Source organism: Mustela nivalis, assembly GCF_964662115.1.
Source record: "Mustela nivalis genome assembly, chromosome: 2".
Classification (NCBI taxonomy): Eukaryota; Metazoa; Chordata; class Mammalia; order Carnivora; family Mustelidae; genus Mustela; species Mustela nivalis.
In genome coordinates this window covers 176,597,415-176,609,720 of record NC_139021.1, presented here as the reverse complement: position 1 = coordinate 176,609,720, position 12,306 = coordinate 176,597,415, and the positions used below count along the sequence as shown (strand labels likewise).

At 48.5% G+C, this 12,306-nt stretch overlaps 1 protein-coding gene across 6 annotated transcripts in view; it reads right to left on the bottom strand.

Annotated features, from left to right (window-relative positions):
• PLPP4 (phospholipid phosphatase 4) overlaps positions 1-12,306 on the bottom strand; it is a 117,486-nt gene that overhangs the window by 70,900 nt on the left and 34,280 nt on the right. For all 6 annotated transcript variants that reach the window (XM_082720205.1, XM_082720204.1, XM_082720207.1 and 3 more), the window contains exon 2: positions 3,124-3,232. In XM_082720205.1, coding sequence (XP_082576331.1) covers positions 3,124-3,232 — 109 coding nt within the window. The remainder of the gene's footprint in view (positions 1-3,123; positions 3,233-12,306) is intronic.

Here is a 12,306-nt window from a genome sequence, read left to right as displayed (position 1 = left end):
ATGATGATATGGGTAAGGGTGACGATGAGGCTCCCTATAAGTTTGAATGAGCCTCTAGCCCTTTCTAAATTCTGTTTTTCTTTTGTGCAATCTCTCCCAGGATACCCTCTAAGGATATCTCTAAAGAAACCCCCCATTCCGAGTTCTCATTTGACTTCCCATCACCTGAAGCTCCTATGGCTTTCCTAACCCATAGCAGGTTCCTGGAGTGTTCCCTGAATGTACAAAGACACAACTACTAAGACAGCAACAAAAAGTATTCTAAAAAGCAAAATCCAGCACAAAGTCTCCCTACACCAAAAAGAAGATTTCCAAAGATGATATGATAAACCCCACACACTCAGGAAAGAACCATGACATCTTTTGAATAAGGAAGCAGCCTTCCATAAAGACAGCTAATGGTCTGTGAACACCCAGGAAATGCTAATTCAAGACTGAGTATATGTGAAAAGAAATCTCAGTCTGTCTCTCTGCTCACCAGGAACCCAGAGTCATCAAGAGAAACAAACTCTCAGAATCAAACAACCCAACTACATTCAGTTTCCAGGCTGACAGACATAGTCATCTTCACTCAAAGTGCCAAAGACAGAACAAATGAAGGGGCTTCTGGGTGATAGGATCACATTCACTCTGCTTAACTCAATCCCCTACCATTGTGATCTGAACAAGCAGCTCCTCTAAAATGCACACATGTGTACACACACACACACACACACACACACATACACACTCACACACCCCTCCAGAGGCCTAATTTCCCAATCAAAAGACATCTGGATAATTACGAGCTGTCTTCCAGTAACACTTTGGTTAAAAAGTTAAAAATGTTGCCTTTAAATTAAAACATTCCAACCAAAAGTAAAAGAGACCCCAGGACTTTTTTTATTATTAAGTAGCAAAACTTGAGCTTTCTAACGAAACCAACATAGTTATTAAAAAAATTACAAAAACATGTTTTATTACAGTCTTCCATAAATATCTGAAGGCTTTAAAGGATCAAAGCAAACAAATGATATTTTATATTAAACGTTTACTAAAATCCAGGAGGAAAAAAATCTAATTAATGTGGTAACAAAGTATTTTTCCTCTTTGTGTTACGTGTATTATAAAAATATCTACTGCTTTCCTTGGGTTATAATGGAATTGTACTAAATCTTGTGACCCAATGAATGAAATGCATCAACTACTATTAACAAAACAAAAGGTTGAACTTATCTCATTAGGGGACTCGAGGGTAGGAATCAGGATTTGAGGCTGAATACACTTCTATTCTCTGAGAATCACAGCACTGAATAACTCCTTTACTGCCTTGGGTCCTCCACTGCCAACATGCAAATGCGCCCCCTCCTACTTGTATCTGCAGCCAGAATTTTTGTGGCATTGGTATCTAGACTTCAAAACAATCCATTGTTCATAAATCTAGGACACAGGCATAAATTTCTCACCATATCCCACATGAACACTCATCTCCAAATTGTGTTTTATAGCACATAAAATGTGAAACCTGGGAGGAATGTGGATAAGTGGGAAGTAGGATCTTCCCCCTTTCAAAACCATGGAGTAAACTAGTTAGACATATGCAAATTCCTCTATGTCTAGGATTTATAGGAGATTTGAGTTGGAGCAGAAATAGAAAAAGTCTAATTTTCATATTCAAGTGTTAGGTAATGCCTAAACTCTTCAATTTCCCTGAAATTTACAAAAACCCAGCTTAGTTTCCAGTGGAAAAGCAATTATTAAAGAGTAATTAAAGGGCACCTGGTGGCTCAGTGGGTTAAAGTCTCTGCCTTCGGCTCAGGTCATGATCTCAGGGTCCTGGGATCGAGCCCCGCATCGGGCTCTCTGCCTGGCAGGGAGCCTGCCTTCCCCCCCCCCCCCCCGTCTCTTTCTGCCTGCCTCTCTGCCTACTTGTGATCTCTGTCTGTCAAATAAATAAATAAAATCTAAAAAAAAATACTAAAATACTACTTCAAAGCTGATGTGATGTTCTGGGCATTTCAGGATGTTTGCAGACACAAAGATCCTTCTAATCATCACTAATTAATAAGATTTCCTTACATAACATTGGAGGGATTTCTTTCAAAATGTCAAAAGATTCCTCGTGTGCCCTAAGAAATCTCTGGCCCCATCCCTTACGTTCCCAGAGGCACAAGACACAATGGCTGGTCAGCAGGGATAAACTTCAAGCCAGATGGCTGGCCACCCAAAAGTCACATTACTGTTCTGTAACAAAGAGGAGCTTAAATATTTCCTCTGCTACAGAAAGGCCTGATGGCAATTCCCCAGGAGGCGATCAGCATCCACAAGGAGTCCTGGACACTGGGCCCCTACTCTATAAGGCAGCCTCAGGGCTGAGACCGGGCTCAGAGGTGGCTGCTTGGATCTGAATCCTGGCTCTGGCACTCACTAGCTGTGTGGATCTGGGCACGTTCCCTCCTTTCTCTGGGACGCAATTCTGCACCTGCAAATGCGGATAAGACTAACCGCTTTCTCACTGGAATGATGGGTGGGATTCAATGAGCTAATCTTCTTTCCCAAGCTCTCAGCAAAGGGTCCGGCACATCAGAAATGAAATATAAAAGGCCCTGATTGCCATGGGGGGTTCAAGGTGAAGAGGTAAAAGTAAGGCCACTATATCCACCAGCTCTCTGGATGCTGGGCCATTCACTCTAGAGGCAGAAAGACACAAAACACTATCTTGGGACTGAGTCATACAAGGCAGTCTCATCCGTGGATGCCTGACCAGCTAGAACCAGAAGAGCCATTCACAGCACCCTCGATGGTGCCTGAGTCTGGTAAAATCGAGTTTTATCCTAGAAGGAGATGGAGCAGGGAAATCGGTTTCTGGTCTGATTTTACTGTAAATACTTGGGAAACAACTCGGCCCAGCTCAGGTAAGTGGGTCCCTTCTCTTTCCAAAGTGGCAGGTCGATTACCAGTTCTCACATGACCAAGCAGCGTCGGTCATGATCTGGAACTGAGTTTCATGTGACGGGCTGCTCCCCTCCTCTTTCTTCTGGAAAGCTCACAGTCTTCAGCAGGGGACAGAAGAGCAAAAACGGAAACCCATCTGGTTCATACTTGGGAGACCGGTCAAATCAGCCATGAAATCACGGTACTTACAAACATGAGGCGGGTAGGTATGTTGTCAGACTGCACCAAAGGATTTTTGTAGAGCCAGATCTCTTCTGGCTGGATGACTCTCTGGAATGGGTCCAAAAACTCTGTGAAACTGAAACAAAACAAAGACAGATGCATGAGGGCTTGAGTGCTCATCTGTCACCTGTAGTTCCCGAGAAGGCCACGGCCACAGGCCCTCGGTGAAGAATCCAGCCTCTGGGGGAGGAGAAGGGAATAACAGGCTGCCCTGGGAGGGGAACATGGACTGAATTACTGAGACTCTGTAGAACCTTCTGTCAGCACCTGCCGCCAAAGCCCGATTCTGGGCATGAAGGACCAGGGGCAAAGCTGACATACAAAGACCGTAGAAGTCTGGACTTCAAAGTGAACTAGGAGCCGAAGGGCAGAATAGGGGTGGGGGGGTCTCAGAGTGGGGCAAGGCCAGGCCAGCAGCGCAGCTCTGGGAAGGAAATGTGCTCAACATGGAGCAAAGGTGAAGGAGCGCCAGGAACCACATTACGAAGGAACCAAGGGCTCCTTCCCTCCCTTGCCCTGATGGTGCTGACACTTCTCCACCAGTAGGGGGCAGAGTGAGCAAGAAAAGCCTCCCAGAGAAGACTAGGTTGGGCAGGAGGAGCACAGAAAGGAAGGGAGGAAAAGAGACGAGACACGGGGAGGATTCTGGGGCTGCTGCCAAGAAACCAGACAGCATTATGCACCCACATCCTCCTCTCAGGGCCCTCCCAACCCCTCCCACACCCCAGGAGCCCACAACACCCAGGCGGAGGGAAAGCAAACACCGCCAAGAGTAAAACGGGGCAGAAAGGGGGCCGGGGGGACAGAGCCCGCAGGGGTATGGTTTGCTTTGTCAGACTGACCCACCAGCCCAGTTCTCTGGCTGGCGAACTCAGTTCAGAATGGGGGTCCAACAGAGCCAGGCAGAGGCTCAATGTCTTTTCAGACCTAGTCTCAGAGGTCTTGTGTCATCTGGTGACGTGTGAGTCATGCGGTCAGCCCAGATTCAAGAGGGGAGTGGATGCCCCTTCTTGGCAGGGATATAGCAAGGTCCCACCAGAGAGAGGCTGCTTAAGATGACAAAATTGGGTTTAAAATAATGATATGCCAACCCCCAGCTGTCATCACTGCAATGGGCCCACGGCTCCCCTCTCAGAGGCCCCAGGACCTTGGTCTCCACGCCTTCCCCACGCAGCTGGCCAACCACGGAGCACATCCCTCTTCACCCGGCTTGTCCCCCAGATGTTATTACCCTCTTGGCTATTTTTTAAAGCCTCATGCAGCCAGCCTTTTGCACACTTCCACATCCCACCCCAAGGAGCTGCAGCCAGAACGCATCTATCAAGCAAATTATATCCTCCGGGAGCAGCAGAGCCAAGAAAGATAGATGTCCCTTCTCCAGCCACGCTCCAGCCACCAGTGTCTGCCTGCGAGAATCCAGACAGTGAGGCAGCTACGCAGAGGACTTGGGTCTCCGAAAGCAAACAAGGGCAGAGATGGGCCCGCGGTGAGATGGAAAGTTCTGGAGACGGTAGAGGGTGGCGACCATGAAAGGACATCGCAGGCCTGGAAACCCCCTTCCACAAGCTCTCTGGAGGTGGTCTGGACGCCAGGAAACAGAAACCCAGCTTTCAGGGCACAAGTCTTGTACTTACGGAACAACCAGTCCCGGGAGGGGCCGGAGAGCTGGCAACTCCAGCCGGCTGCCCCGTGGTGCCAGTGCCGCTGACCTGTGGTCAACCTTTGATTCACAAGGGGCTAAGGCATCCACATCACAGGCAAGAAACTTATGAAAAATGCAGAATCTTGGGACTTAGCCCAGATCTACTGAATCAGAAACTTCATTTTTAATAAAAACCCCTAGGGGATGCACAGGAGCCCTAGAGTCAGACACACACAGCTCTCCGGCAGGAAATGGGGTGCTTCCCCGTTTTGGCCTTTTAAGAACCAAGTTAGCCAATTTTGCCCTATCCCCCCTCCTCCCAGACCATGACTCTCCATGAGACTTTGTAAACTAAAAGCCTAGAAGAAACTTCATGTCAGGGCTTAATTATGAAATCAGCATTCCCTCCATAAACAGCTGGTAAACGTCAAAATAAATACAATGAAAACCAAATACGACTATTAAATTCCACTTCGGCACTGTTGCCTGGGAGTCTCGCCTGCCCTCTCTCTGAAGGACCTCCAGAGCTTCCCCGCGAGGCAGCGAGGACGGAGGGACAGGTGAGGAAGACCAACAGCAGGTGCCCCCACCATGAGTGCGGAAGTGGGGACACCCCATCTGTCCTCTGAAATCACTTCACGAAGCCCATAAAATTCTCTCCAGCACTGCTGTGGTCATAGAAGCAGGTCAAAACATTTTGATGGGAAAAGAAAGGAGTTCTAAAGTAAACATGTCATTTTCTTTTGTGAAGATTCTAACTGCCCAAAGTCAGGTAACTTGCTGTTGGATGTGGATCCAAGTCATGCTTCTTTCATTTCTTGGCTGTTTGAATTTGACAATTATCTTAATCAAACTCCCTATCAATTCTTGGCAAAGGAGATCCGTGTTTCTGCCTTCTCCCCAGCTTTCTGATAATGCAGTCGGAAGAACTTGGGAAGCATACACTGTGAAGATTCAAAGATGTTATTCTAACTTTATGCTGGGCAATTCTCTCTTTAATTAATGTGTATGTCCTCCTTAGGCTGGGTTCCTATCTCCTCCCCACACCCCCCGGTCTTTCTTTTTCTCTTGGTGGCCAGTCCTGTTTCCACAGCCCAGCATGACTTCAAACAGCCTATGATATCTGCTTGTATAGGAAGGAGTGCAGTAGGGGACAGACAGCAGACCATCAACTCTGCCTACTGTTTGCTCGCTCAGCAAACCCTTACTGAGTGCCTGTGATATGCCTGGTATTGCTCTATGAACCCTGGTGAACAAAACATATGTGGTCCCTGCTCTTGCAAAGATTACAGTCAGGGGACCCTCAGTGCCAACTGATTGGGGAATGAGATGTTGAAGTCTTCAGTTACAGGTATCAGAGTGCTGTCTACACAGATCACCAGCCCACCCTGCTCTGAGGAGATGCCAGATTAGGAGCGTTCCAGTAGTCGGACCCAAGAGAGAGCCTCTAGCCTAGAGCCACTTATAAGAACCTTGACCCCTGGAAATGTTATAGGATGTGTATCTATCACTGTTCACATACTGAATGTGCCAACAGATTTAGCCCAGAGTTAGGAAACCAGAAGAATGGCTCATCTTGACATCACACTAGCAAGGATTTAGTGATGCCTCTGTCCCCCATATCTCTTCTAACCCAAAGTCAAGTTCTCAAAGGCCCAGAATCTCCCCATTATCTTCTAAAAGACTCCACAGACTTGCCAATGATCTTAAAGTCATGAACCTTGATAACATACCCTTTTCAAGAAAAGGTTAACACTTCAGTCACATACTAGACACAGATTTCTACCTCCTTTACTCCCAACCGAAAACAACACACGATTATACTGAAACATGAACTTAACCAGACCCTTAAACTTGGTGTAAATCCCTGCTTTGGCATTTGCCCACTGGGTGGCTTGAGAAAAATCACTTTACCTCTCTGAGACTTCATATCCCTCCCCCCGCAACCCCTCCCAGGATGACCGTACCTTCCAGGGCAGTAATAATATTGCTATCATTAGTGGTAAGAAAAGTTGGGGTCTGGCATGGTGTCTGGGGGCACTGGATGCCTCAACCAAATGCTCTTCCTGCAACGTGGGCATGAACAGAGCTGAGGACACACTGTGGATCTGAGAAGGATACCCCTTCCCATGATCCCCTACCGGGGGGCATGAGGTTCCGTGCCCAGGGAAGAGAATCAGACAGAATGTCAACAACTACCACTCACCACAGGGCCATTCTGTGAGCCAACAAGGACCTGGGCAGTCACTTCTGAACCTTGCAACATGCAGGAGGGAAAATCAAGACTCATGAGAGAGAAGTTTTCCAAGCAAGAACAAAGTAAAGCCATTTCTTAATTGAACTCTCTAGTTCAATTTGTCCTCTCTAGCAGGCCTCTCTCATGCAAGAGGGAAAACATGGACAATTGGGCTTTGGATGTGGTCAGCAGACAGGCAGCTACTACCGAGGGAGGAGAGGACTGGATTTACCATTAGTCCTGGGGCTGGGGTAAGATGAAGCTACAGAGAGAACATGCTGATTAATCATCTCTATGAGCCAGCAGGCCAGGGACGTGCCCCCGAACAGCCTTCTCCTGAGTCTGGTCACTGGCTGCCCCAAAGACAAGAGTAACAATTTTTATAAAAAAATAGCTAGTTGCCATGTTCGGAGCCATCTTGCACCATGCCCTTGACTGGGTGCTTTCCAACGTTACTCATTTACTCTCCGTAAGAGCCCAGTGAGACAGCAACTGCTGTTATCCCCATTTTAGAGTTGGGGGAACTGAGGCCACAAGGAGAAGGGTCTCTTGCCTAAGGCATCACAGCTCCACGTGCCATGGAATGTCCACTATCGCACGTCCTCCTGAGCACACTCTGGAACTTTAAGGAAGGAACATGCAGATACACCCACGCACACACACACACACGCAGGCATTGCCCACCAGTGTAAAGACATCTGCAATTATTTTAGTGAGAGGTAAAGTTTTCCACAATTAGAAATAGAGCCTTACTCTTGGGAAAGGCAACACGGGATCTCAGTTCTCAGTCAGGGGGAAGACTGAGGTCAGTTGGATGTTTGTCATGAAGGAGGGGAGGGAAGAAATCACGAGAGACGTGAAGCCCCCGAGAAGTTGCTTCCGCCAGCCCCTTCCTCCCGGCTCCTGGGACAAGCAGGTGCCCCTGCACCAGAGCTACCTGCCACTCACCTGCCCCTGGGAGAATGTCATCCAGGAGACCAGCCTGGCCAGATGAGGAACGGCTCTCTCTTCTCTGCAGCGAGCCTCACGAAGGATAGAAGGCAGGCTGAGCGAGGCCGACTGCTACCCGGGGCCGAGGCGCAGGCAGAGCCTGGCTCCAACGCTCATGCCCCTCCCCCTCCATGGGCACAGACTCCGGAGGGGCAGCCTGGGCTGGATTTCCACTCTCCCTTACTGGCTGCGTGACCTTGGGCAAGGCACCGCCCTTCCTGGCCTTGGTCTCTTCCTCTGCCAGGTAATGCTGACAAGAACACCTATCTAAGGGGGCTTGGACAGATTCTAAACAGGGTGAAGATGTGAAGTGCTAGAAGGGCACGGGCATATGTTGTTGGCCTGCGGGGGAAAGCCTTACACTACAGCCCAGTATCACACCCTGCCCTGACAGCTGAAACCACAGGGACTTCAAACAGGCTGACCACAAGCTCCCCGCCCCCTCTGCTTCCTCAGGTAAGGTCCCCCCACCAAACAATCCTCCTTACCAAGAGACCAGGTGCAATTTCTGCTTATCCTGGAGTGTTGGGTTTCTAGCCCTTCCCAGCCCAGGAATAGGCCAACCACATCCTCCTGCAGGAACCGGGGACACCCCACGTTCTTGGTACTACAGAGCCCGCCTCCCACAGGCCCTGCTGGTTTGCTCTCCGGATCCTGGCCCTGCCCAGCCGGCAGCATCCTCCCCTCCTGCTGTGAGTATATGTGACCAGGAAACTCCGTCCGTCTCTCTGTCCCATCTTCAGTGTCACGTACAGCCATCCCCAAACCCCAGGGTAGGAATCCCTCCTCGTCAATGGGGTAAAGACAGGGTATCAGAGCACATACCTCTGGCCAAGGCCCTCTTGAACATTATGGGATGAGACCGTGGTGGAAATATGTGGGCCAAGCCTGGGAATGTCCTTGACCTACCCAGCTCCAGGAAGGACAAGAAAGGACCCAGAGGAGGCAGCATGAATAAAACCAAGCCGCCGCCCCAAGACTCCCTGTTCATGCCAGCTCTTCTTCAGCTTTTAGGAACACAGCCCTATCCTGCCTCCCCCACCTGTGGTCGCCAGTACTGCAACCACAGACACCCGTGTGCCTCTGACGCACAAAGTACATGGCACCTCAAGGAACATTCTTCCCAAATACGTACACTCTGACCCTAATCAAGTGTTTGGATCCCACTTCCAGAGTATAGGGGCAGGAGAACAAGTCAAATGCCCTCAAACAAATAATTAGACAAGTCCTGGAATAAAGCTAGAAGGAATATTCCAGACTATAAGAATCTGCAGAGACAAAACAACCAAATGTAACATATATTTGACTGGATCTTGGGTCAAAAAAGTAAAAAAGCCATAAAAAGAAATTTAGAGGGTAACTAAGGTAATAACAAGGACTGGACCAAACCAGGTATCAGGTGCTCATCAGGGACTAGTACTAATTTCCTTCAGTGTCATAGCACTTGGATATGGCGAAGAATGCCTTGTTTTTAGGAGATGCATTTAGGGAGCTTAGGATAATGATCTGTCAGCAACTTCCTCTCAAATAGCTCAGAAAATTGTACATAAAACATATAACTACAGAATAAAGCAAATAGCGTAAAATGTTAATTGCCCCATCTAAGGGGAGTGGATGGAAGATCGTTCTACTGTTTCAACTTTTCTGTATAGTGGAAATTGGTCAGGACGAGAGGCTGGTATAGAGGGGTCCAGGAGCAGGAACCCCCAAAGGGGGGAAGAGCACAGAGGCAAGAGAGCAATGGAAATACAGTGTTAGCAGAGCTGGGGAGTTGAATAGCTTCTGTTCTACCTTGGCCGCTTATGACCTGTGTGACCCTAGGCACAGAACACCTGCTCTCTGAGCCCTGGGTGCCTCTCTAGAAGTGCAGCTAACCATACCCCGCACACCACCCACCCCGACCCCGCCTTCAGGGCCACACTGAGGAAGGAACAGTGAAGTCATGCACAAGGACCTCCACATAGAGCCCACTGTGCTGCGCTCAGCAGATGCTCCCTACCCAAGAGTCATCTTCTGTCACAACAGCATTTTCAAACCACAGCATGGAAAAAGCAGGACACACCCAAACCCGCCTGCCACAGAGCAGGGGCGTACATGGAAGTCTATTTTGCAGAAGCACCATATTCAAAACTATTCACATCACTCTGGAACTCCAAACATTTAATCCACCGATTTCGGAACGTTTCCGCAGAGGGTGCCTCCCCTCTGGAAGTAAACAGAAGGCAGAAAACATTTTAATTGTCTGAATTCAAACAGAAAATCCTGGTCTACACATACGCAGCCTGCAAAAGCGAATACATTGGGTCCAGCTGGGGCTTCATGACCTGGAGAAGTGGCTGAGGCCCCTCCCTATCTGTAAAATGAGCAGCACACTCACCTGAAATGTCATGAGAACTGGGGTATCATAACTGGGGTCCATGAGAAGCAGTCAACGATTGGCATGAAGACTACTGATCACTGGAAAACTCCAGATTAAAAAAAAAAATCCTAAAAAAATGCATACCACATAAGAATGTTTGGCCCTTATCTGGGTCCTGATTCAAAGAAATCTGGTGTTCTTTGGATCAGGGTTTACAAATGGTATGGTGCTCCTGGGGAACTGGTTCAGTTTTGTTGTTGTTGTTGTTTTAAGTTCTCATTGGTTGAGGTTTTCGAAGCATTGACGTATGAAATGATGCCATGTCTGGGCTTTGCTTTAAAATACTCCACCAATAGTGTGGGAGGGGGAAACGGATGAAATCAAAGTGCTGGTAACTGACGGAGGGTATTTGACAATTTCCACACCAAAAAAAATTTTTTTAATGATTTTGCTCATTGGCCCAAAAGATACTTACCAAATTAAGTGTTTTATCAACAAAAGCAAATGATGCTCTTGGAAAGCATCATTTCAGGCAAGTCTAACAACACAAAGAATAATGAAAAAAACTCAGCAAGAAGAAAGGAGAGACAAGGGAAGAGGTCACATCCTTCACAAAAGGAGGTTCCTTCCAAAACCTGCACCTCTAGACCTCAGTTTGAGGGGCCCCAAGCCCAAGGGAATGAGGAGTCCTCTCCCTGGCCCAGATGCTGCCCAGACTGGATGTAGGGAAGCAGACTCTTAAAAACTAGGGTGGTGGAGGTCAGTGACAGGGAGCCGTGGGTGACAGGTGACTATGGGTAGAGCCAGGCCACCGAGCTTGGAACTCCAGGAAACCCATGGAATCTGCTTTCCACTGGCTGCATGCAGGGCTTCCTGGAGCTCAGAGTCCTCCCTCCCCCCAGGAAAGCTCTCCCCTCTGCAACGAACATCCTCTAAGCCAGACACATCTCCAAGCAGAAAATGTTGCCCACACGGTGTCTGAGCCATAGGCAAACAAAAGCCACTCAAAAAAAAAAAAAAAAAAAAAAAAAAAAAAAAAAAACCAATCAAACAAACAACCTAGTAAAAGAAGCAGGAGGGAAGCATATATTTCTTTGCTAACAGACTTTGTCTCCAGTTAAGCTCTGACTCCAGAATGCCCAGTGAAGCATTCGCTCCTGGATTAAATAAGTCTTCAGGAATGGAGCCAGAGCGTAAAGCACTCTGGAACATTCTCCCTACATTGCATGGACCAGGCCACACTGAGCAGAACACTGGGGCAGAACAGAATGCCACTCCACACTCAGGACAAAACCCAGTGAAGACAGAACTTAATTTGAAGGGGCTTCTGGGCTGGAATTTTCATTCAGACACACCAGCCAGGGGCCCTTGGAGTGTCTCTGAGCTGTTCCCGCCTTCCAGCCTCATAGGACTTCCTCCTGGTGTCAGTCGGCAGCCGGCAGGGAGGCAGCAGGCCTTTCTTACCCAGGTCCTTGGCAGACAGCAGCAGAGCCCTGACTTGAACGAAGCCCCTGACCATGTTCTCCATGACCTGCTTGTCCACGTTCTAGAATGATCTTCAGCTGGGCTGCTAGATGAGAGGAGGCACATGCGTGACACAAAACAGCCACAGATTGGAAGGCTAGGGGCTGGGGGCAGCCACGATCTGAGGAAAGGCTGATGGCAGGGGCCAGGTCAGGGTGGAGAGCATGTGGGGAGCATATGAGACAAGACACTGGGGTACACCTGCCCTTGGCATGACCACCTGCTCGGCAGCTGAGGTCTGGGGAAGGCAGACGTTTCCCCTCTACCCTGAAGCATGGCCAAGCCTGTGCTTTTTAAGCAGATAAAGGATGTTCACGTTGGTCCCCAAAGCCTTTGGTTGTCTGTAGGCATCATTAAGTGTTTTCCTGACCACTTGCACACAAACCCTCAAATCCTTAA